Raw genomic sequence first — 27,195 nt, 5'->3', positions numbered from 1 at the left:
CCACAGTAATTAACTTTTGGGTTTTGTTGCCGAAGTTTACTGATAGTGACCTTGATAAACAGTGAACACAAAAAAAAGATATTTTAACAAAACGCATATATATATATGTTCATCTTTCCTTACAGTGATTGCTATTTCCTCTTCTGTTTTTTCCATCATCTGTTCTTCTTTTAAAGTTGGTGTTGTTGAGCTGTTTTCTTTGTTTTCCTGTTGGTAATACTCTATCAGAGCTGTTTTTAATCTTGCAAACTAAAATGAATCCAATAAGGATGATGAAACAATTTTTTTAAACACTAGGCAGGGCTCACGCTACCAGGCGACTTGGGCGAAGAAGTCGCCTTCCCGACCGTCACTTCGCTTTCCCCGACCCCCAAAAGCGAAAACAAGTCGCCCTGTTCTTGACGATAGTCGCTTTCAGTCGCTTCCGTCATCGGACATTTTCAATTTTTACCAAGTTGATGAAACATCAATTTTTTATTGATAATTAAAGAAATTCAGACATAAACGATTCATTATCTTTAGAAAAGAGGTTGAAGCATTGTCTTCGTAGTGTGTAGCAGGTTATTTGATAAAAATACAACTTTTTATCACTTCGTGCATTTCTGCAAGTTCCGGTGCTTGTTACTCGAAAACGTACATCAACCTCAAATTCGGCGGCAACATAAGTTTGTTACTTCATTTAAACGTGATAAAAGTTGCCTCCAGTAAATTTTTAGTCCATTTATTGCATTAGAAACGTCATGTTCCTTTCCGAATAACTTGTCAAACATCGTTTATTTTTGTAAATTTTCTTGCATTCGTCCGCCATTGACCGATTTTTAAACTCCGGATCGGAACCGGACCAGCTATGACCGAAATCTGTACTTTTACAATAATTACTACGGACGCACGGATGGAACAGCTGACAGAAGAATATTGATCCCAAAGGGAAAAATTACGCATTCCACACGCATTAAGAGACTTTTGGTAACATCTAATTGATTGGTGTATATAATTCCCTATATTTTTTATGGATTGTTTCAAACTATTGATTAAAGTTGCTTAACTCTGAGACTATTATACTAATATCAATATATTCTGGCCCAGCTTAATAACTTTTATATTTTTTTTATGAGAAACACTGAATGTCATACACAAGATAATTTTTAATTAAATTGTAATTGATATATTATAATTTCTTTACATTTTTTAAAATATATTTTTTTTTTTAGTGCTAGATATTTAGTTGGTAGTTTCTCACAAGAACCTTAGTAAAACTTAAACAACTTTTAATTTCAAATGTTACTTTAATTGTAATTTTTTTACTCAGATATGAATTGAACAATATAAAAAGAACATTATTTACATATGGCCCTTTATACTATTGTAAAATCCAAACATTGTATCGCACCGCGCAAATGAGCACTTTTCTTTCAAATCTCACCACTTCTCCCTATCAGTTTCAAAAAGAGAAGTCACTTCTCCCTATAATTCTGAAGTAGTGTGAGCCCTGCTAGGAAAGTATAGCTCAATGGAGAAGGATACATTAAGTTACTCAATTTGGGAACGATTACCAATTTGGCATTGTTAATAATGATCATCAATTAACTGCAAAGTGGTAGACTGAGCTTTCAAGTATTAAACAGGGGACAAACAGAAATTTTGTTAAGGAAGATAATTCTTTATATGCCAATTGAACTTATAATTATACATAGTATATATGTGAATCAGGTGGCAAATGCACATGCTATATTCCTATAGGCTCTGAATGCAATGCATGGAATCTTCAAATGACGTATCATCAGTTCCTAAGATTTTCCATATTAATTTTTCAATTTGATGCCTGTAAACATTGGGAGCAGTCAGTGCATGTCACTTTGTGCTTGAAATCTTCTGTTAACAGTAATGGGCTAAAAGAAATTTAAGTAGAGAAAATGAAAAGAATTCTGTAATGATGACAGCCACTAAAGTAAATTAATTATCATGGAAACATATGCTCCAATATTAGTAAGAAAATCAATAGAACGAAAAATAAACAGCTGCGCCATGAGCGCATGATAGGCCTGTTGTCTTGTGAAAAACAAACCATAATAAATGTTTTGGGAGTAATACATGTATATTTACTAAATTATAGGTACATTTCTCTGGGGAAAATATACAGATTTTTTGTTATGCAGATTTTTAGGAATGAAATCTTTCCCTGCAAAAGAAAAGATTAAACTGAAAAACAACAGGGGAAAAGATGGAGTCCTTGAAGAATTATGACAAAAAAACAGCCTTTCCCCTGTAGTGGCTGCTTATATTAAATTTTTATCCATCCTCATTTAAGACACTAATAATGATGAGTAAAATGAGGATGAGACCTGTAATCATCTAAAGGGGTCTTCAAATGAAGTCAAACACAATTAAAATACAGATGATTAAAATATGAAAATATTTTTTCGGTGTATTTTTTATGAGCAAACCAGGGAAATTTCATGAAACAAAACATGTTCAAAACCCTCTGAAAATGCTCCAGAACACAGGATTTTGCTTCATTTGTATCAAAATTTTCTGGGTGGGGAAGCCCCCAGACCCTCCTAGATGGGGTCATGCCTTTGGGCTAGTGAATTAATAGGGCCTAGTAGAGAATTATTTTACTAGCCCTATTGGCTAGTAGATACATTTAGTTTGTGTCAAACCCTGTACAGCAGGGGAATGAAACTAAAACATGATCTGTCTGAGTGTCATTCATCATGGTTAACTGACGTACCAAAAATCAGCCTAATATCTCAAGGTGTATAGAAAAAAAGTGTGTATAACTGTGATTTTCTACAATTTATCAAAGTCCAAAACCTGTTATTTCGACAAAAATTAGTGAAGCGGAACGAAACTTAATCTTGATGTGTTATTCATCATGGTTAACTCATCACATACCACAAATTCGCCCAATATCTGAAGGCGTTTAGAAAAAACTCCATATCATGCTTTGTTGCAGAATGATGGAAGGACAGAATGACGGACAAGGGTAAAACTATATGGCACCGACAACTTCTTTGCGGGGCCATAAAAATAAGTAAACACAAAAACATAAACAAAGGGTTGTCTTCTAGTCACAGGCACTTGTTTAAGTCAATGTGGGGTCTACTATCCATACCCGTACGAAATTTTTTTCGTAAGGGTATGGAAAGTTAACCCCACATTGACAGAAACAAGTGTCTAGAAAAAAGAGGGGGGGGGGGGGTCTATGCCTTTGCGCGCCTCGGATCAGCACAGAACCAAAGAGCTATGGTTTTATGATTCCCCATGCCCATGGATTTTTTACCTTCATGTTAGCCTTAATGCCAACTTGTTTAGCAAGTTTTTGCATTTCACTGTACTTCATATTTTGCACGTCCATTGCTTTTTCTTTATCCTCTCCCAAATCGGGCCGCCGACCAAAACAAAAATTCGAAACGGGTGTCCTAAATTTTGATTGGATAATATTGGGTCAACCAATCACCAGTTACCGTATTACAAAAAACAACGAACCCCTGTGCACTGTATTTTTTTATCCTTCTTATAGTAATGTATGTCCTAAAATGATTATAAATTATTGTTAAGATTATTTTCGTATTTAAAATAACTAATCATTTTATCCACTTTTCTTTAAACCTAACTTTTATGTGGTGGGTTTGGTGTTATTTATTTTGGTTGGGTGATTGGATTATTTTTTGTTCAAGGGAAGTAATTTTAGTAAACAAACACTGCTGTGACTGCTGCAGCACCCAGAAAAAATCTCCCTCATTTCAGGTACTCTTTCATACTGGCACAGTCAATGGTCATTAAAATATCAGACTTATAATCTTTTACAAAATCTTATCCTCTAATCTACTTCCCAAATTTAAACTTAGCCACAAATCCACAGGCACTTGTTTTCTATCCATGGGAAGATCTACTATCTCTTATAATCTCTATAATATCTCGTAATATATAGAGATAGAAGATCTTCCCATTGATAGAAAACAAGTGCCTGTGAGAGAATCCTTATGGCAACTGTTTTACTATTTATTAAAATTTCAAGATAGATAATAATAGACGTATTTACACTTGTATGCAAATTTGTCCACCATTACATAGAATCACACAGGTTCCCGTAAACTTTGACATAACTATTCAAAAAATTTGACGTCACAATAAAAAAGTGATTGTTGTTTGAAGTCAAAAGGTTATTCGGAGGCGATTTAAGGTCATTTGGAGACAAAATTCAGCTAAATACCAAAAGTGTAAATACGTTTATAGATGTATTTACACTTGTATGCAAATTTGTCTGCCATTACATAAAATCACACAGGTTCCCGTAAACTTTGACATAACAATTCAAAACATTTGACGTCGCTATAAAAAAGTGATTGTTGCTTGACATCAGAAGGTTATTCGGAGGCGATCTAATATAAAAAAGAAGATGTGGTATGATTGCCAATGAGACAACTGTCTACAAGAGACATAAGACATAATAGACATAAAACTTTATTTAGAGTCGGTATAAGCCAGCAATTACAAACATAAGCTCTGAAGAGCTTTTAAAACCGACATAACAACAAGTAAAACAAAACATACATATCAAGTCATGCACACAACATTAAACATATAAAGCAAGAGTTCATATCAGTATATAACCATGCAGCACAACAAAACCAAAACAAAAATTCGAAACGGGTGTCCTAAATTTTGATTGGATAATATTGGGTCAACCAATCACCAGTTACCGTATTACAAAAAACAACGAACCCCGGTGCACTGTATTTTTTTATCCTTCTTATAGTAATGTATGTCCTAAAATGATTATAAATTATTGTTAAGATTATTTTCGTATTTAAAATAACTAATCATTTTATCCACTTTTCTTTAAACCTAACTTTTATGTGGTGGGTTTGGTGTTATTTATTTTGGTTGGGTGATTGGATTATTTTTTGTTCAAGGGAAGTAATTTTAGTAAACAAACACTGCTGTGACTGCTGCAGCACCCAGAAAAAACCTCCCTCATTTCAGGTACTCTTTCATACTGGCACAGTCAATGGTCATTAAAATATCAGACTTATAATCTTTTACAAAATCTTATCCTCTAATCTACTTCCCAAATTTAAACTTAGCCACAAATCCACAGGCACTTGTTTTCTATCCATGGGAAGATCTATTATCTCTTATAATCTCTATAATATCTCGTAATATATAGAGATAGAAGATCTTCCCATTGATAGAAAACAAGTGCCTGTGAGAGAATCCTTATGGCAACTGTTTTACTATTTATTAAAATTTCAAGATAGATAATGATAGACGTATTTACACTTGTATGCAAATTTGTCCACCATTACATAAAATCACACAGGTTCCCGTAAACTTTGACATAACTATTTAAAAAATTTGACGTCACAATAAAAAAAGTGATTGTTGTTTGAAGTCAAAAGGTTATTCGGAGGCGATTTAAGGTCATTTGGAGACAAAATTCAGCTAAATACCAAAAGTGTAAATACGTTTATAGATGTATTTACACTTGTATGCAAATTTGTCTGCCATTACATAAAATCACACAGGTTCCTGTAAACTTTGACATAACAATTCAAAACATTTGACGTCGCTATAAAAAAGTGATTGTTGCTTGACGTCAGAAGGTTATTCGGAGGCGATCTAATATAAAAAAGAAGATGTGGTATGATTGCCAATGAGACAACTGTCCACAAGAGACATAAGACATAATAGACATAAAGCTTTATTTAGAGTCGGTATAAGCAAGCAATTACAAACATAAGCTCTGAAGAGCTTTTAAAACCGACATAACAACAAGTAAAACAAAACATACATATCGAGTGATGCACACAACATTAAACATATAAAGCAAGAGTTCATATCAGTATATAACCATGCAGCACAAAAGAGACCAAAATGACACAGACATTAACAACTATAGGTCACCGTACGGCCTTCAACAATGAGCAAAGCCCATACCGCATATTTAGCTATAAAAGCCCTGATAAGACAATGTAAAACAATTCAAACGAGAAAACTAACGGCCTTATTTAAATAAAAAAAAAATGAAAGAAAAACAAATATGTAACGCATAAACAAACGACAACCACTGAATTACAGGCTCCTGACTTGGGACAGCCACTTACTTAAATAATGTGGCGGGGTTAAACATGTTAGCGGGATCCCAACCCTCCCCCTAACCTGGGACAGTGGTATAACAGTACAACATATAAAGAACGAACTATAAAAATCAGTTGAAAAAGGCTTAACTCATCAGATGGACAAAAATACAAGTGGATGCGCTAAGGTCATTTGGAGACAAAATTCAACTTAATACCAAAAGTGTAAATGCGTTTATAGGCAATAGACACTATTTAAGATATCTCATATATAAAGAGGTTAGTAATGTCCTTTATTGTTAGTTGTCAAATGGTCATTTTTTGCTACTGTTTGCATCTATTTAATTGACTAAAAATTTATCATGATTCGTCAAAATATTCTTATCAATCATCATTCATCAGAGGTCTCAAATAATTAATGTAACTGTTATTTTTGGACTTGTGGGTTTTCGTGCTATAAAGAATGCATTGAGACGGCACAATTTCCATTGAAAATATCTTCTTAAGTTAAGTTTATAAGATTACTTTTATTATATATTTTTCTTTTGATATTTAATATACTTTATAAGATATCTTATATAGATTAGTTTAAATATGATATCTAATATAGTTTATAAGATATCTCATATAATTTATGAGATATCTTATAAAGAAAATATTATATCTTATAAAGAAAATATTATGATATCTTATAAAGAAAATATTATGATATCTTCTAAACTATGAGATATCTAATAAACTGTATAAGATATCTTATAAAAGAGGGACGAAAGACACCAGAGGGACAGTCAAACCCATAAATTGAAAATAAAATGACAACGCCATGGAAATGACACAACATAGAAAACTAAAGAATAAGCAACACGAACCCCACCAAAAACTAGGGGTGATGTATATAACCTATATAAGATATCTTTTGATATATATATAATATCTTATAAACTATATGATATCTTATATACTATATACTATATATATATAAGATATCTTACAAACTATATAATATATCTTATATACTATATAAGTTATCTCATATACTATATGAAACTAAATAAGATATCTTAATATTATTTTTTATAGAATATATCTTATATCCTTTGTAAGATATCTCATATAGTTTATTAGAAATGTCAAATAGTATAACTTATAAGATATCTTTTAAAGAAAATGATATTAGATATCTTATAAACAATATAAACGTGATAAACTATATAAGGTATCTAATAAACTATTTAAGATAAATCATAAGCTATATAAGATATCTTATAAATTTTATTAGATATCTTGAAGTTAGAATGAATAGTAAAACAGCTTGCCATATATCTGGATTGAACAATGTATTATGCGGCCCGTATTATGTATCCAATGACCTTGTCACGTCATCAAACCAACATGGCCACCATGGCTAAAACAATTTCAAACGGTCATAACTAAAACTAATTTATGATAAGGGGACTTCAGAAACTATTGTAAAACAATAATGGGATGCAATTTGAGGAATTAATTGAAAAAAAACTAATTTGGTGTAAAGAAAGATTGCAAAGGTGTACATGATGATGATAGTTTGTCAGGAACATAATTTTCATGGTTTCAATTGAACAAGGCTAAGTTTTCAATATAAGGTTAGTTTCTCAGTTACTGCATGTCTGTCTGGCATATTTTATTTGACTGTGACCTTGATCTCCATTTCATGATCAACATAGTTTTCATATTATTTACTAGTAACATGTTTAATTCTCAATTACTATAGCTTACTAAGCTTCAGGTCAACTATATAATGTGGTATAGTGATTTTGACAAGATTTATCTATCTTGACTCTATTTTCTTAGATCATTGATAAATGTATATATTTTTGAAATATCTGCAGTGTGAACTTAATTTTAAAGATTTTAGATAAAAATGTAGTCATTAATTTTCAGTAAAACAGTTGAGACATTTCAATGTTCAAACTTATATGTTTCTTAAAGACAAACTCGCATAATTATTATCTTCTAAAGACATATTATATTTAAGGGGAAAGTGATGCACCATGATTGGTTCTAACAGAATGACAGGTATACAGACTCAATCAACACCACCTTCTGTTGGCTCCTTCAGAGGGATAATAATAGGATGCACAGTTTTTATTTGTGGGGAAATCTTTGGATTTGTTATTGAAAAGGGAAGAGGTAAGCTGGAAGTTATTTATGAAAGCAATTACAAACTGATATATGGATTAAATTATTTTTTTAAAGCAGCCTAATAGGATTTTTAGAGATTTTGCAGTGGGAAGACATTATTTTTTACCCTCTGACAGTATAGAAAGGGAAAACAAATTCTAGTAAAATAGAGTGTAATCAGGATAAAAAGATAAACCATCAAATGCTATAACATATTTAGTAAAGGTATAATTAATAAAAAATAATACCTGATTTTATTTTGCATCAGATTATATTACCTTATTTACAAATGATATCTTGATGTCAGAATTTTCTCTTGCTCACGATTTACTGGTATGTAAGAAAACATTATTTCATACCATTCTCTAGTTCTTAGGAAAAATTTAAAATTTAAAAAAGATGTGTGTTTCCTATAACCCGATCCTCTCTATTTTTAAGCTAAAAAATAGCCTACCCTAAAGTTCTTTTGTCATTTTTCTATAAGCACTGTTAAAGTCAGAATGTCACTCCCATAAACTCAATGTAAAAATATGGTAAAATAACAAAAAATCCCTATCTGCCTTCCCTATTTTTAAAAGATGTAATAGGAAACACACATATTATTTTAAAATATCAACAAACCCATATAAAATTGGCATATATCAATTTTGTTGTTTTTAAATGAAAGTTTAACCACTTATATCAGAAGGTTAAATTTGCTCTCTCTGACAGTTTGAATGATACAAAATATAAAAACAAAAAAATATTTTTCAATGTTTGTATTTTAATTGCCATATATGTTTTGCCACTGATAGAAATTATAAATTTAAATATAAGATACCAAATCTAGCAAAAGTATAAATGTGAGTTTGGATAATTGTGATGATAATCTTACTGCAATATATCTAGATTATAATAAATATTTGAAATATAATACATGTACAAAACTATTTGTCCTTACAGTATTTGAACCATCAGTTGTAGTTGATCAAATGTCCATGAAGAGATTTGTTATGCTAAAGATGTTTTTATCAGCTGTAATTTCAGGTTTGTTACTTAGAAGATAATACAGATATGTTTTTTAATATTTGCAAACATCAATTGACAATTTTATGGTTACAAATTGAGTTTACATGTGACATCTTAGCAGTGCCTGGAAACAGATAGTTGAGAACTTCAAATAAAACATTGCTGTCTGATACTATTAGCGCCTGTGGAATTGATGCCCTGATATTTGTGTCATTTTCCTAACCATATGAACAGAGTTAATAGTAATATAGAATGAGTATATATGTACTGTAAGATACATTTCTTGTTTCCTTTTGTTGACATGGCGATATAAACAAAATGTCTACTAAGCAGTGCTAACATCCTAACATCTCCACCTCCCCTACCTGACTGAAAGTTCTTATTAGATAGAATTTTCTATCTAAATGTTAATCTATTCATTTATGTACGTATATATTCCAATGAAATGTATGCATGGTACCATGTTTTATGTAAATTCCAAAAAAAATCAAAGGATTTGTATTGACTAAGTGCAAGTGTACTGAAATGGCAAAATTTTTGTAAATTTTAAGGAATTTAATTTTGAATAAATAAATGAAATTAATATGACAAATAGCCCAAATAATGAAGATAGTACAATCTAAATAGTGTTTCAAAATTCAATAAACCATGGAAGAGAAGTTTTCATGTGAGAGCTTGAACAAAATCACAAATTAATACTCAGAAGTTTGAAGATATCCATACAATAGCTAATACTTGTATAACCTTGTTTTCTTTGTTTTAGGTATGTTCTGTATGTCTGTGCTGTCTATGCTGCCATTTACCAGACAGAAATTCCTGAGTGCTAGACAGACTTTGGTGAATGACTTACAAGGAAAAGGCTATATGACTGTGATGTTAGGTGGTTTCATCCTTGGAATTGGAATGGCATTAGGTGGAACAGTAAGTTATCACTGAGATGATAGTTGGTTTTATCCTAATGGTCATCACCTTTTTCCAGACTTGTGATCTTAGTAATTTTTTTGACAATATTTACAAAGATTGGACCATTTTTTGTAATCAACTTCTCTTACAGTTACAGTTTTCAATCAATATCACTGAAATTTCACAGAAAAATTACACACATATTGAAGTTGTGCAGCTGCAATTTTTTCTATTTTTTTTTTTTTTCACTTTTTCATTTTCAGCAAAGTTTACAAAAGACAATACCAACATTGTGTTATCAACTCCTCCAGCAGTTTTCCATCCAGTAACTTGAAACATTACAGATTGATTGCAGATATATTGAAGTTTTCTTTTACTTTTGTTGATTTTTTTAGGGGAATGCTTCAAAATTTGTATTCAGTCATGAGTAAACATGGCTATTTTATGTGTGTTGATAAATTCAGAAATTTTGTAATAAATTAAAATCTATATTTAAGCTCAAATTTGAATATAATTGTAAGAGAATATATATTGGTTATGAAACAACATCAGATGAAATATTGTGGAAAACATACTGATTCCTTCACTTCAGTTTTATTTTGAGTTATAAGATAAAGACTTAAGCTATATTTACATTTTTTCAGTGTCCAGGTGTTGTATTTGCTCAGCTTGGTACAGGTACACAGAATGCTGGTAAGTAAAGTATATATATGCTCCTTATTATGTCATCTTGTTCTATAGAAGATTGCAATTAAGATGTAGATAAAGAAACTGTGTTGAGGTAATTTTAATGCCATTTTCTATTTAAAATTATTATGCATTAAAGGAGTCAAGAGACTCAAGATATAAAACCAAGCACATTTATAGGATCATCTTGAATTGACAATATTGCACTAACAGGAAAAATGTATAAAAGTATACATATAATTATATACATATAAGATGAACTAATATATACAAAATAACCAAAGACCTAATCCCACATTTTAATATATTTTAACCAATTTGTCACTTATTTGGTAGTAAAAAAAAACAAAAAAAAACAACATTTTACAGCTACAATGGGATAACATGATTATGATTATTTCAATATTTGTGGTATTTTTTCACCTGGATTTTGGAACACCAGTTTATTTTATGGTATCTGGGGGGTAAATACAAAATTACATTGTCATCAGTTTATTACATTATTAAATTGGAAACTTCTGTATGAACAAGGAAAATTCATTGGTGATTGGAGATTTGATGATAGTACGGCAAATTTAAGAATGTTTTTCACTGATATGAAAAGTAGTGACTCTGAACTTTATTTAAGGAATTATAGATTCACACAAAATGTGTACTCAAGTTTGCTTTTTATTATAGATTCACACAAAATGTATTCTCAAGTTTGCTTTTTTAAAGGATCCATCAAGACACAACTGCGATTTATGATAAAATACTTTTTTACAGTGTATACACTACTTGGAACTTTAGCTGGGGCATTGTTATATGGAGTCTTGGAACCAACCTTGATGTCATTAACTAAACCAAACAAACCAGTAAAATATCAGTTGTATGTACATTGTATATTTTTCACTAAGCCATTAACTTATCAGTCTGTTAGAAGTATGAACCATATTATTTCATGATGGATTTTTTTTTAATTGATACCAACAAATGTTGGTGCATAGATTTAATGTTGGTGTCTACCTTAATATAAATATGAATGTAAAGTTGTACCCTTAATCTAAAAGTTGGATTATATTGCATTAGTTTTGTCTTAATCTAAAAACAACAATTACATCTGTGCATTCTTACTGTTATCACCATTATTTATTATATTTCAGTTTATCATATACTTAGACTAAATAACATATAAATTTTACCGTATGATAATAGCATTAAATTGACGTAAATTCCATATTTTTTTAATTGGTGCTTAGCGGGCTGATATGAAAAGTTTATCACATGCTTCGATTGTTATCACATGCCTTTCCGTAACGTTATCACATGGCATTCCGGTAATACTCGGCCAATTCCGGAAAATACATCTCAGTGCTACGTTTTCAGTGAAAAACATTACAAAGTAGTGTACAAAACAATAGACCACTTTCGAGTTCATCCGTCACCGGCAAAAACTCGTCAATTATGCACGCCTTTATGACGTCATTTACCAGATAGAGGGGGTCGCCTGTATCCCTGCACTATTGACGTTCATCAAGCGTCTTAGTGATCGTCTTTGTGCAGGATAAACTAGAAAAAATGGTTGCTCTGTAGGTACTTACTGACAATTCCCTAATGACAGCAGTGTTGATTGTCAATTTTGAGAATTCAATTTGCCGAATAATTCGTATAATATAGAATTATAGTTTTCCAACCACTCGCTCAACATTGGAAGGGAAGTGACGACGCCCCAAAACGCACAAATGACGGTGATAAAAGCGCGTATAATTGACGAGTTTTTTCCGGTGACGGATGAACTCGAAAGTGGTCTATTACTTGAATACTGGAAAGTATATTGTTTAAAATAATAATAATAAAAAAAAAACAAACCAAACAAATTATTTAATAAATGCATTTTTAAAAGTTTTTCTGAAACATAATTTAGAAAGTTTCTTAAAAAGTTGACTTTTCCAAACAATGATCATTATGTGTATTGTTGAATTATTTTTTTGTAGATTCGTCCATATTAAAATGTTTTTTTTTCTCTCTCTCTGTTGGGGCATATGATAGAAAGATTTCATATTGAATGTATCAAATTTTGGGTCCGACGGCCGTGAACTTTTTAACTCTTTAAACTTCGGGAACCATGTAAAAGGATCAATATATGAATCTGTTATTTTTCTCTACTGTTGAAGCATATGATAAAAAGATCATAACATGTCATTTTTCATATCGCATGTATTATCAGCCCTCGGTCAATATCAGCCCTCGAGCCATGCGGCTCTTGGGCTGATATTGAACCTAGGGCTGATAATACATGCGATATGAAAAATGCCATGTAATAATCTGATAATATTCCATGTGTTAGGTTCCCCATATCATACTTTAACAATTCCTGTGGCAGCCATATTAAGTGTTATCACCATTGTTTTATTATATTTCAGTTTATTCCATGTGTTAGGTTTCCCATATCATACTTCAACAATTCCTGTGGCAGCCATATTAAGTGTTTTCACCATTGTTTATTATATTTCAGTTTATTCCATGTGTTAGGTTCCCCATATCATACTTCAACAATTCCTGTGGCAGCCATATAAAGTGTTATCAGCATTGTTTTATTATATTTCAGTATATTCCATGTGTTAGGTTCCCTGTATCATACTTCAACAATTACTGTGGCAGCCATATTAAGTGTTATCACCATTGTTTATTATATTTCAGTTTATTCCATGTGTTAGGTTCCCTGTATCATACTTCAACAATTCCTGTGGCAGCCATATTAAGTGTTATCACCATTGTTTATTATATTTCAGTTTATTCCATGTGTTAGGTTCCCTGTATCATACTTCAACAATTCCTGTGGCAGCCATATTAAGTGTTATCACCATTGTTTATTATATTTCAGTTTATTCCATGTGTTAGGTTTTCCATATCATACTTCAACAATTCCTGTGGGAGCCATATTAAGTGTTATCACCATTGTTTATTATATTTCAGTTTATTCCATGTGTTAGGTTCCCTGTATCATACTTCAGCAATTCCTGTGGCAGCCATATTAAGTGTTATCACCATTGTTTATTATACATGTATTTCAGTTTATTACATGTGTTAGGTTCTCCATATCATACTTCAACAATCTCTGTGGCAGCCATATTAAGTGTTATCACCATTGTTTATTATATTTCAGTATATTCCATGTGTTAGGTTCCCTGTATCATACTTCAACAATTCCTTGGGCAGCCATATAAAGTGTTATCAGCATTGTTTTATTATATTTCAGTATATTCCATGTGTTAGGTTCCCTGTATCATACTTCAGCAATTCCTGTGGCAGCCATATTAAGTGTTATCAGCATTGTTTTATTATATTTCAGTATATTCCATGTGTTAGGTTCCCCATATCTACTTCAACAATCCCTGTGGCAGCCATATTAAGTGTTACCACCATTGTTTTATTATATTTCAGTTTATTCCATATGTTAGGTTCCCCATATCTACTTCAACAATCCCTGTGGCAGCCATATTAAGTGTTATCACCATTGTTTATTATATTTCAGTATATTCCATGTGTTAGGTATCCCATATCATACTTCAACAATTCCTGTGGCAGCCATATTAAGTGTTATCACCATTGTTTATTATATTTCAGTATATTCCATGTGTTAGGTTCCCCATATCATACTTCAACAATTCCTGTGGCAGCCATATTAAGTGTTATCACCATTGTTTATTATATTTCAGTTTATTCCATGTGTTAGGTTCCCCATATCATATTTCAACAATCTCTGTGGCAGCCATATTAAGTGTTATCACCATTGTTTATTATATTTCAGTATATTCCATGTGTTAGGTTCCCCATATCTACTTCAACAATCCCTGTGGCAGCCATATTAAGTGTTATCACCATTGTTTTATTATATTTCAGTATATTCCATGTGTTAGGTTCCCTGTATCATACTTCAACAATTCCTGTGGCAGCCATATTAAGTGTTATCACCATTGTTTATTATATTTCAGTTTATTCCATGTGTTAGGTTCCCCATATCATACTTCAACAATTCCTGTGGCAGCCATATTAAGTGTTATCACCATTGTTTATTATATTTCAGTTTATTCCATGTGTTAGGTTCCCCATATCATATTTCAACAATCTCTGTGGCAGCCATATTAAGTGTTATCACCATTGTTTATTATATTTCAGTTTATTCCATGTGTTAGGTTCCCTGTATCATACTTCAACAATCTCTGTGGCAGCCATATTAAGTGTTATCACCATTGTTTTATTATATTTCAGTTTATTCCATGTGTTAGGTTCCCCATATCATATTTCAACAATCTCTGTGGCAGCCATATTAAGTGTTATCACCATTGTTTTATTATATTTCAGTTTATTCCATGTGTTAGGTTCCCTGTATCATACTTCAACAATTCCTGTGGCAGCCATATTAAGTGTTATCAGCATTGTTTTATTATATTTCAGTATATTCCATGTGTTAGGTTCCCTGTATCATACTTCAGCAATTCCTGTGGCAACCATATTAAGTGTTATCACCATTGTTTATTATATTTCAGTTTATTCCATGTGTTAGGTTCCCTATATCATATTTCAACAATCTCTGTGGCAGCCATATTAAGTGTTATCACCATTGTTTATTATATTTCAGTATATTCCATGTGTTAGGTTCTCTGTATCATACTTCAACAATCTCTGTGGCAGCCATATTAAGTGTTATCACCATTGTTTATTATATTTCAGTTTATTCCATGTGTTAGGTTCCCTGTATCATACTTCAACAATCTCTGTGGCAGCCATATTAAGTGTTATCACCATTGTTTATTATATTTCAGTTTATTACATGTGTTAGGTTCCCTATATCATATTTCAACAATCTCTGTGGCAGCCATATAAAGTGTTATCACCATTGTTTATTATATTTCAGTATATTCCATGTGTTAGGTTCCCTATATCATATTTCAACAATCTCTGTGGCAGCCATATAAAGTGTTATCACCATTGTTTATTATATTTCAGTATATTCCATGTGTTAGGTTCCCTGTATCATACTTCAGCAATTCCTGTGGCAGCCATATTAAGTGTTATCACCATTGTTTATTATATTTCAGTATATTCCATGTGTTAGGTTCCCCATATCTACTTCAACAATCTCTGTGGCAGCCATATTAAGTGTTATCACCATTGTTTATTATATTTCAGTATATTCCATGTGTTAGGTTCCCTGTATCATACTTCAGCAATTCCTGTGGCAGCCATATAAAGTGTTATCACCATTGTTTATTATATTTCAGTATATTCCATGTGTTAGGTTCTCCATATCATACTTCAACAATCTCTGTGGCAGCCATATTAAGTGTTATCACCATTGTTTTATTATATTTCAGTATATTCCATGTGTTAGGTTCTCCATATCATACTTCAGCAATTCCTGTGGCAGCCATATTAAGTGTTATTGTCTTTACCCTTGAAATAGCTTATCCCTGGGATACTGAAGTCAAGGTTTGTTTGAAACTTTTTTTCTATACAAATAAAGGTGAATTACTCTGACTTTGATTGTTAGTGTTTCAGTTCATTAAAAACTCTAACCAAATTGCTATTTGTTTTTTCGAATCAAAGTACCAGAATATTTTTACAAACAGCTGTAGAAAAATAACAGACAAGTCATCAATGTGAGCCAGTTTATATAAGATATCCTTATAGATAAACTAAAACTGAATTAGGAATGTGTTTTGTGTATCCTCTTAGTCAAAGTCACAATTATTTAAGAATAACTCTCTTAATATATCATTTGATAAACTATACAACGTAGTCCAGTATAAATCCATAATGTTCCTACAGTACTTTCGCTATACATAGCTGCAAGTTACAAAGATACTTTTTTTTCATTTATTGTCTGTATAGACCAAAGGTTTATACATGTAAACACCTAAATAAAGAGTGTTAATGTACAAATTGAGGTGTAAATATAATTTGAATGAGTATTGGTAAACCTTTCTGTTCCTTATTGCACATATTTGAAGGATTCAGAGAGTACCAGCATGTGGGAAGCATCAAGTTGGCCACCATTTTTCACTGGATTGATAGTTGGAAGTCTTGAGGTTCCATTGATCCTGATAGTAGGTGGACTTCTGGGTAAGTTATATTATAGAAAATGTTATAATAATAATAATGATAAAATGATGACGTCTACAATATTTGAGAAAAAAATGTTCAGGTCAAAGACGAAAACTTAGTTTTGGACTTGAATGTTTCAGAAATCTCATGTATTTTAGTATTATTTCGAACCAAAGCCGTTTCTTAATTATTTACTGGATTAGATATAAAAATATGTTATTCTAACTTGACAGGCTTGTTTTCAATTTGTAAACAAAGCCATGTTCTAATTCCAATGAAACATGGGGTTCATATGTGTGACCTAAGCTCACAGGCACTTGTCTCAGAAATTTTTTTTCCCATATACCTGTTATATAAAGGTATATAGGGAAAAAAATTCTGAGACGAGTGCCTGTGCCTAAGCTCTACAAAAAATAAGTTTTCCTGAAAAGAGAAACTATTTAAAAAATTTTTATTGGGGATATATGTTTTCAAACTGACTTGACATAGTGAATTATGTATAGGTTGGGTTCCAAATTTGATTTTTACTGGCTTAAGGGGCTCGCGGGTATAAATCAATTTTTTTTTCTAATATAGGATTTTGCTATATTTATTTATAAAATAACTTTTATCATATACTTAATAGAAAAATGAAATAAAAAATGGGGTCACCTTTCATTTAAGCTCACAATCTGCCTCCAAAAGAAACATACATTTTTGTCAATGTCATTTTCTCTGTTGAACTAACAGGAGAAATAGAGGTACATGTAAAATCGAAATAAAAAAAAGAACTGAATTACAGAAATTGCTTAAATTTTACAATTATTATATGTACAGCTTATTTGAAAACAATAATAAAAAATATAGGTCACCAATGAGTTAAAAAAAGGTATTTCAATTTTAATGCCAAAAAATGGCATTTTTGCACCAAAGGGAGATAATTTGGAGCTTTTTCAATGATATAAACATTTTAAAAGTTATTTGGGGCCAAAACGAATGGACTTTTGTGGTTGATTTTTTGTACCATATCATAAAGTAATAACTAATAGGGAAATGAATAAAATTTGTAATGAAAAAACAAATTTTTTATTTTTTGCTGAAATGTTTGTACCTGCGAGCCTCCTTAAAAGTTCACAAAGATTGCATAGAACACAAAAATTTTATTTTGCAGCATTCTTAACATTACGTTAGTGCATTATGATAACAGTCTCCTATTTGTATCTCGTATAATAAATAAAAAACTCATTGATATAAATGTGGAAATGTAAAAAGAAAAGTTGAAAGTCTGTCTGAGGCATATTTGTCTGTACACTATTTTACATTGACATAGAATATTGATTTCAAAATTTATGATTACAATGAAAAACTTTATTTAACTTTAAAATATGATCAAAGATATATATTTCTTTGTTTATACAATATAGACCTTGTACCTTGTAATTTATTAAACTGTAACAACAATGACATGATAAATTGATTGAATTTTGTAGGTGCTAGCAGTAGTTATTGTACAGTGACAGCACAAGTTTTGATAACAGACAAAATGAAACAAAAAGTGCCATATCTTGTCAAATTTAAATCAGGATTGTCTAATTGGTGGCAAGTAAGTCTTTTATATTAAAAGTTTTAGACCAAAGAAAGCATAAAATAATAATTATTTTCTTTTAATTTTTTTAGGATAAAGAAGTCTTTATTTGATAAATGATTTGTAATATCAATGTCTATAAAACCATAAAATAAGCACAGACACTTGTTTTATTTTACATAAACAGAATGTTTGTCAAACTTGAATATAAAAGATAGGGAGTATGTTCTGTATAAATATAAGTGAAAAACAGAAAGGTATTGAGAGGTCAGTTCATTTGATGCCTATTCTCCACTTAAAAATTATTAAAAAAATGTCAGCAAACCAGGTTTTTCTTAAACTTTTTAGTGCCATTGATAAAGTCATCAATTATCATTTAACCCCATTTTTTTAAAGTAACAACAAATTAAAATTTGAAAACCATTGTTTGACATGGTGTGCTATTTCTCAACATATCATGTAATTAAAAAACAACTTCAGTAAATATTTTATTTTAGGTAGTATTTGTTGTGGCAGCCATCCATGGAGCCAGTTTATCATCTCAATTGTCTGGGACCTCTGGAACTATAGAAGGCCAATCAGCACTAATGTCATTCTCTGGCGGTGTATTAATTATTGTTGGTGCTAGACTTGCTGAAGGCTGCACAAGGTACTTATTTTATTGCTTTCATGATTTGCAAAAAAGTCAATAAATGCTTGTGATTCAGATTATATTATGTTTAGGTTTTGTAGCATTTGTTTTCTTTTTTTGAAAGAGAACACATGGTAGCAGTTCTAGTGCACATGGCACATGTTTATGGAATAACCTTAATTAGTAGAGTGCCTCCCTGTGCTTCAGGTTGATGCTCTAATAGTTTACAAGATAATGTAGTGTGTGTCCAAGCAATAAGTTTCGAAGTTTAGTGTGATGAGGCAGATCAGCTGAAGGCGGTCTCTGGATGCTGGATTTTCTTACTGTGTTGAAGACCCATTGCAGGCCTGCAGCTGTTTTCTGTTCTTTGGTCGAGTTTTTGTCTCTTTATTATTTTCTCAAATTTATTGATTAGGTATGCTTGAAAGTAAAGTTTGGAAAGCAAAAAATATAAAAGTTTGAAATCATGATAACCAGCTGAAGGGTGAAAGCTGTACAGGTAAAAACTGACTATATTCTGTCTTGTTTTGGGGAAGTAAAATGACTAAATTTATGAATAGTACAGTCAGTTTCAACCTAAAAATTGTGTTCATGTAAAAATAAGATGATTTGGTATGATTGCCAATGAGAAAACTCTTAACCTGATTTCAAATGAAGTGGATATAAGCAATTATAGGCAACCATATGGTCTTCAACAATGAGTAAAACCCATACTGTATAGTAAGAATATTTCTGGAATATAATTCACCTGGTTTTCAAACTGCCAGTGGCAAACAAAAAATTAAAACAAATGAACCAAATGAACCAAACAATTATGAAAATAAGAAAAAAAATAGATCTGTATAATTTGTATTCTTTAAAGAAGTTGTATGATTACAGTATTGTTTATACTCATCAAACTTTTTTGTTCTTTCAGTGGACATGGGATATCTGGTATGGGACTTTTAAATAGCTTATCTATAGCAACTATAATGAGTATGTTTATTGGAGGAATGTTATCAGCCAGATGTATCCAAATGTTGACTTAAATAATGTTACAATATTTTTTGTTTGTATTTCTGGGTTTTGTAATTTATTTTGTGTTTTCTAAAGCTTAGTTTTGTAAAGGAAATTTTTTAGGCATTTTTGTAAAGTAATCTTTCATATTGTATTTTTTTTTTATATTAAGTTTATGTCATAAATAAACTTGTGGGATGTTTTTATAAATCATACATTTTTTGTATAATTTTTTTTCTTCACAGTATATAGTCAGCACTGTTAACTACACAATATCATAATTTGTTGTATTAATGTTTTAATTTATAATTATGTATTATTAGAAACAAGTAAATTGTATGTGTAAATCAATCAATGACAATCGATCTGTATCATCCATCTGTGCTAATATCTATATCAGTCAAGATTTATCAAACCCCTAATCTGTATTACATCAAGTCATACAAAATGTATCATCCAACAAATTTTGTAAAAGGACATCACAATCACTCTGAGAAAAAAATTACTTTATGCAATGTCAAATTCAAAGTAAATAGTATCAACAGGATGTAGGACCATAAGTTTTCATAACTATATAGAAATACATATTTGGCTATGTTTCTATTTATTAAAAACAAAATCACTGGTAGTACCAATAAAACAATATTCAAAGATCTTACTCCTGTTATATTGATAACCTTACAGAATAAATGTAATGAAAGGATCAATGAGTTTACATGGATCATATTTAAATTTACATGCTCTACAAACAACATCACTGTAGAAATTTGAATTGGTATAATAGATAAACTTTCCTCCATAATGACGCTTTTTGACACCACCCCCTTTACTTCATAATGACGCCTTTTGACGCCTGTGTTGTGCCTCAGTTGAAACGTCTTACCTAAGACAAATCTGAATCAGATTTGATAATATTTGTATCTAATATAAAAAGGATATTCATAAGAATATCTGACTGGAATTTCATTGGTGAAATATGTTTTACAAATTCATATTTACTTTAAACCTGATGATTTTTTTTTTATAGAAAAAATCCTATGCGAATCAAGTGTGTTAAAAAATAATTTTAATGGAGGAAAGGGTTAAGAACTGATTTGAGAACACTTAATGGTCACCTGAAAAAACAGCTGGTCAGATCTTTAAAAAAAGTAGGCGTCATGTTTTCTGCAAATGTGGATTGCAATCTTAATCTACAGAAAGAATTTGAAGTTTTTAATTTGACAGTATGAAAAAAAAAAAGGACAAAAAATTATGTCTTTTTGAATTGCAATCAAAAAATATATATTTTCATGTAACTTTAGATTGGTTAGATAAATAGGAATCACTTTTATTTTTTAATAGTGCCTAAATGTGTGAAAATTATATATAAAAGTCCTTTTGAAAGGAACATAAAACAATTAAATCATGCCAAAGAAAATGAATATGTATACCACTGAATTGCTGCATTTAACACTAACCTCCAAATAAAAAGATGAAGAGAATCTAAAAAGGGCAATCAAATTTTAGACCAAAGATAATAAAGAACAAAAACAGTGTAACAAAATTCCATTTATCATTATATTTCATTTAAACAGAGCTTTCATTCATTAATTCTACCTTCCAGAATGGAGAATATGCTTTAAAAATATACCATGAGATGATGAGTAATACATTCTTTCAACAGATTTGTGAAAGAAACCTCAGAGTCTAATTGTGAAGTGATATAATGAGCAAAAAAAAGAATCTGAAAAGACCTTAACTTGTCACCTCCATCAAATAAAAGAATTAATATGACTGACGTTTTCAATTCATCACAATATGCTTACATTATCAGAAATGAAAATAAAGGTATACACATACTTAATGGAGTAAAATGTGAAACCATTTACATCTATGTGATATATTTGTTACTTAAACTTATTCTCAGGGATTTAGTATATTAATTTTGTGATAATGAATTTTTACTGTACCGTTTTTTAAGTAAGTGACATTTTTTAAATGAACTTTTGTGACTGCTGCTTTTGTTTGAAGAGAATGAATATTAATTTTGAAAAATAATCTAAATAATAACATAGATATAGGAAGATGTGGTGTGAGTGCCAATGAGACAACTCTCCGTCCAAATAACAATTTAAAAAAAGGACACCATTATAGGTCAATGTACGGCCTTCAACATGGAGCCCTGGCTCACACCGAACAACAAGCTATAAAGGGCCCCAAAATTACTAGTGTAAAACCATTCAAACGGGAAATGCATGTTTTTTCATAATTCAATCTTTCTGTTCAGACATAGCAGATGAATGCCTTTCTCCCTTAACTACATTACTGTTAATATTTACTGGCAAATTTTCTTGAGAAACTCATTCTTTATTTTAATGAATAAACCTGTATGCATTTTATATGACATTGTCAACCAAAAAGTATTCATTTCTAACAATTTATTCACAAGTAAGGATTACTACCTTCATATTACTGGCAGCTATATAGCTTACTTTAATGTTTTTAGCTCACCTGGCCCAAAGGGCCAAGTGAGCTTTTCTCATCACTTGGCGTCCGGCGTCCGGCGTCCGGCGTCCGGCGTCCGGCGTCCGGCGTCCGGCGTCCGGCGTCCGTCGTTGTCGTCGTCGTCCGTCGTTAGCTTTTACAAAAATCTTCTCCTCTGAAACTACTGGGCCAATTTTTACCAAATTTGGCCACAATCATTATTAGGGTATCTAGTTTAAAAATTGTGTCCGGTGACCCGGCCAACCAACCAAGATGGCCGCCATGGCTAAAAATAGAACATAGGGATAAAATGCAGTTTTTGGCTTATAACTCAAAAACCAAAGCATTTAGAGCAAATCTGACATGAGTAAAATTGTTAATCAGGTCAAGATCTATCTGCCCTGAAATTTTGAGATGAATCAGACAACCCGTTGATAAGTTGCTGCCCCTGAATTGGTAATTTTAAGGAAATTTTGCTGTTTTTGGTTATTATCTTGAATATTATCATAGATAGAGATAAACTGTAAACAGCAAAAATGTTCAGTAAAGTAAGATCTACAAATAAGTCAACAGGACCAAAATGGTCTGTTGACCCCTTTAGGAGTTATTGCCCTTAATAGTCAATTTTTAACCATTTTTCATAAATCTTAGTCATCTTTTACAAAAATCTTCTCCTCTGAAACTACTGGGCCAAATTAAACCAAACTTGACCACAATCATCATTGGGGTATCTTGTTAAAAAATTGTGTCCGGTGACCTGGCCAACCAACCAAGATGGCCGCCATGGCTAAAAATAGAACATAGGGGTAAAATGCAGTTTTTGGCTTATCACTCAAAAACCAAAGCATTTAGAGCAGATCTGACAATGGTAAAATTGTTTATCAGGTCAAGATCTATCTGCCCTGAAATTTTGAGATGAATTGGACAACCCGTTGATAGGTTGCTGCCCCTGAATTGGTAATTTTAAGGACATTTTGCTGTTTTTGGTTATTATCTTGAATATTATTATAGATAGAGATAAACTGTAAACAGCAAAAATGTTCAGCAAAGTAAGATCTACAAATAAGTCAACAAAACCAAAATGGTCTGTTGATTTCTTTAGGAGTTATTGCCCTTTATAGTCAATTTTTAACCATTTTTCGTAAATCTTAGTTATCTTTTACAAAAATCCTCTCCTCTGAAACTACTGGGCCAAATTAAACCAAACTTAGCCACAATCATCATTGGGGTATCTAGTTTAAAAATTGTGTCCCGTGACCTGGCCAACCAACCAAGATGGCCGCCATGGCTAAAAATAGAACATAGGGGAAAATGCAGTTTTTGGCTTATAACTCTGAAACCGCAGCCTTTAGAGCAAACCTGACATGGGGTTAAATTGTTTATCAGGTCAAGATCTATCTGCCCTGAAATTTTCAGATGAATCTGACAACCTGTTGTTGGGTTGCTGCCCCTGAATTGGTAATTTTAAGGAAATTTTGCTGTTTTTGGTTGTTATCTTGAATATTATTAGCTCACCTGGCCCGAAGGGCCAAGTGAGCTTTTCTCATCACTTGGCGTCCGGCGTCCGGCGTCGTCGTCGTCCGTCGTCGTCCTGCGTCCGGCGTTAACTTTTACAAAAATCTTCTCCTCTGAAACTACTGGGCCAAATTTAACCAAACTTGGCCACAATCATCATTGGGGTATCTAGTTTAAAAATTGTGTCCGGTGACCCCGCCAACTAACCAAGATGGCCGCCATGGCTATAAATAGAACATAGGGGTAAAATGCAGTTTTTGGCTTATAACTCAAAAACCAAAGCATTTAGGGCAAATCTGACATGGGGTAATATTGTTAATCAGGTCAAGATCTATCTGCCCTGAAATTTTCAGATGAATCTGACATTCCGTTGTTAGGTTGCTGCCCCTGAATTGGTAATTTTAAGGAAATTTTGTTGTTTTTGGTTATTATCTTGAATATTATTTCAGATAGAGATAAACTGTAAAAAGCAATAATGTTCAGCAAAGTAAGATCTACAAATAAGTCAACATGACCAAAATGATCAGTTGACCACTTTAGGAGTTATTGCCCTTTATAGTCAATTTTTAACCATTTTTCGTAAATCTTAGTAATCTTTTAGAAAAATCTTCTCCTCTGAAACTGCTGGGCCAAATTATTTGAAACTTGGCCACAATCATCATTGGGGTATCTAGTTTAAAAATTGTGTCTGGTGACCCCGCCAACTAACCAAGATGACCGCCATGGCTATAAATAGAACATAGGGGTAAAATGCAGTTTTTGGCTTATAACTCAAAAACCAAAGCATTTAGAGCAAATCTGACATTGGGTAAAATTGTTAATCAGGTGAAGATCTATCTGCCCTGAAATTTTCAGATGAATTGGACAACCTGTTTTTGGGTTGCGGCCCCTGAATTGGTAATTTTAAGGAAATTTTGCTGTTTTTGGTTATTATATTGAATATTATTATAGATATAGGTAAACTGTAAACAGCAATAATGTTCAGCAAGGTCAGATTTACAAATAAGTCAACATGACCAAAATGGTCAGTTGACCTCTTTAGGAGTTATTGCCCTTTAAAGTCAATTTTTAACCATTTTTCGTAAATTTTATATATCTTTTACTAAAATCTTCTTCTCTGAAACTGCTGTGCCAAATTGATCCAAACTTGGCCACAATCATCTTTGGGGTTTCTTGTTTAAAAAATGTGTCCGGTGACCTGGCCATCAAACCAAGATGGCCGCCACGGCTAAAAATAGAACATAGGGGTAAAATGCAGTTTTTGGCTTATAACTCAAAAACCAAATAATTTAGAGAAAATCTGACATGAAGTAAAATTGTTAATCAGGTCAAGATCTATCTGCCCTGAAATTTTCAGATGAATTGGACAACCTGTTTTTGGGTTGCGGCCCCTGAATTGGTAATTTTAAGGAAATTTTGCTGTTTTATATTGAATATTATTATAGATATAGGTAAACTGTAAACAGCAATAATGTTCAGCAAAGTAAGATCTACAAATAAGTCAACATGAACGAAATCGTCAATTGACCCCTGTAGGAGTTATTGACCTTTGTAGTCAATTTTCAATCTGCTTCCTTTGTTTAATATTCACATAGACCAAGGTGAGCGACACAGGCTCTTTAGAGCCTCTAGTTATAGATAGAGATAAACTGTAAACATCAATAATGTTAAGCAAAGTAAGATTTACAAATAAGTCAACATGACGGAAATGGTCAATTGACCCCTAAGGAGATATTGTCCTTTGTAGTCAATTTTTAACAATTTTCATAAAATTTGTAAATTTGAACTAACATTTTCCACTGAAACTACTGGGCCAAGTTCATTATAGATAGAGATAATTGTAAGTAGCAAGAATGTTCAGTAAAGTAAGATGTACAAACACATCACCATCACCAAAACACAATTCTGTCATGAATCCATCTGCTTCCTTTGTTTAATATTCACATAGACCAAGGTGAGCGACACAGGCTCTTTAGAGCCTCTAGTTATATTTTATTCCCAGCTTTCTTAATCTACCGTACATTGTGACAATGTAAACATGTTTTTGTCTTATTCATTTGCTTGCTTGTTTGATTGTTTGTCTTCAGAACTTTGTATCAGGACATCTGATTTAGTATAATAGAATGCATTTCAAAGAATTTTTGTATCTTTTACTGTTGTGTACCAGCCTATTTTATTTTTTGGTACAAGTTTTTCATAACAAAACATTTCATATCTACAAAAGGGGTAGCCATCTTGTATACACAATTTCTGCATATGACCTATTTCAATAAAATTTCACTGGAAAAGATCGCCAATTTCGCACACCTTTATGAAATCATTTACCAGATAGAAGGCATGCCTGTATCCTTGCTCTATTAAAAGTTTCCAGCACTTTCATAATCGTCATTCTGTAGGGTAGTATAGAAATAATTAATGTTCTGTAAATACGTAATCTTGATTCCTGTACGACTGAGGGATGGTGACCATCTTATTAGATTTTAATTTGCAAAATATTTTGTGCAGTATAGAATAAAAAATTTTCATCCGTTTGCTAAACATGTGTTGGAAATTATGATGCATACATTTTTGTCACGTTGTGATGGAAGTCACATGACAGATTTGTCTAAAAACCGTCTCCCTGAACTGGCCTATTGTGGGCTGTGTGACTTCTATTTTTGGTAACTGTCTCATTGTTTACTTTTATATATACTATGGCTTTACACGACAATTTCTGAAGTTTACCAGACGGCTTTAATGATATCAGTAATACTTTTATTTATTAGATTCTCACTATTTAGCCCATGTGGTTATATGTCTATTTTGTGTTCCTTCCTTCCTGGTGATCTTTCAAATTAAATGTACTTTCTCTTAGTTTTAAAAATTATTAACTGGCAGCTAAATTCAGACAATCTTTTCTACAGTCTCATAAAACATCTTGTACTCATTTGTTAAACAGATGTTGTTTTCTTGTAATTTTCAGTGCTATATGCTAGCTTTTTTTTATCTATTTAATTCAGTTACACATTTGCTTTTTGTTTATTATTTATGTATTGTATTTACTAATTGTTGCAATTGTTTACATAATTATATTTACAATAATAAAATTTGAGAAAATA

General features: G+C 31.6%; 2 protein-coding genes across 6 annotated transcripts in view; one reads left to right on the top strand and one right to left on the bottom strand.

Annotated features, from left to right (window-relative positions):
- Positions 1 to 3,445, bottom strand: part of LOC143067500 (nucleolar and spindle-associated protein 1-like) — a 27,054-nt gene extending 23,609 nt beyond the window's left edge. For all 3 annotated transcript variants that reach the window (XM_076240815.1, XM_076240814.1, XM_076240816.1), the window contains exons 1-2: positions 3,284 to 3,445; positions 124 to 249 (exon numbers count right to left, since the gene is read on the bottom strand). In XM_076240815.1, the coding sequence (XP_076096930.1) occupies positions 124 to 249; positions 3,284 to 3,358 (201 nt within the window). In that variant the 5' untranslated portion in view covers positions 3,359 to 3,445. The remainder of the gene's footprint in view (positions 1 to 123; positions 250 to 3,283) is intronic.
- Positions 2,968 to 27,195, top strand: LOC143067501 (uncharacterized). Of its 3 annotated transcripts, none has more exons than XM_076240820.1 (11): positions 2,968 to 2,986; positions 8,098 to 8,252; positions 9,186 to 9,269; positions 10,015 to 10,172; positions 10,799 to 10,847; positions 11,607 to 11,709; positions 16,199 to 16,313; positions 16,835 to 16,946; positions 18,398 to 18,510; positions 18,990 to 19,141; positions 20,040 to 27,195. In XM_076240820.1, the coding sequence occupies exons 2-11, from the start codon at positions 8,114 to 8,116 to the stop codon at positions 20,149 to 20,151; spliced, it is 1,137 nt and encodes a 378-aa protein (XP_076096935.1). In that variant the 5' UTR covers positions 2,968 to 2,986; positions 8,098 to 8,113; the 3' UTR covers positions 20,152 to 27,195. The 3 variants fall into 3 exon arrangements, with proteins under 3 accessions (XP_076096935.1, XP_076096933.1, XP_076096934.1); XM_076240818.1 differs by lacking the exon at positions 2,968 to 2,986 and adding an exon at positions 3,667 to 3,750; XM_076240819.1 differs by lacking the exon at positions 2,968 to 2,986 and adding an exon at positions 4,924 to 4,989.

This window comes from Mytilus galloprovincialis, chromosome 3, assembly GCF_965363235.1.
Source record: "Mytilus galloprovincialis chromosome 3, xbMytGall1.hap1.1, whole genome shotgun sequence".
Lineage (NCBI taxonomy): Eukaryota > Metazoa > Mollusca > Bivalvia > Mytilida > Mytilidae > Mytilus > Mytilus galloprovincialis.
The sequence above is the reverse complement of the archived record's forward strand: the minus strand, read 5'-3'. Positions and strand labels throughout refer to the sequence as shown.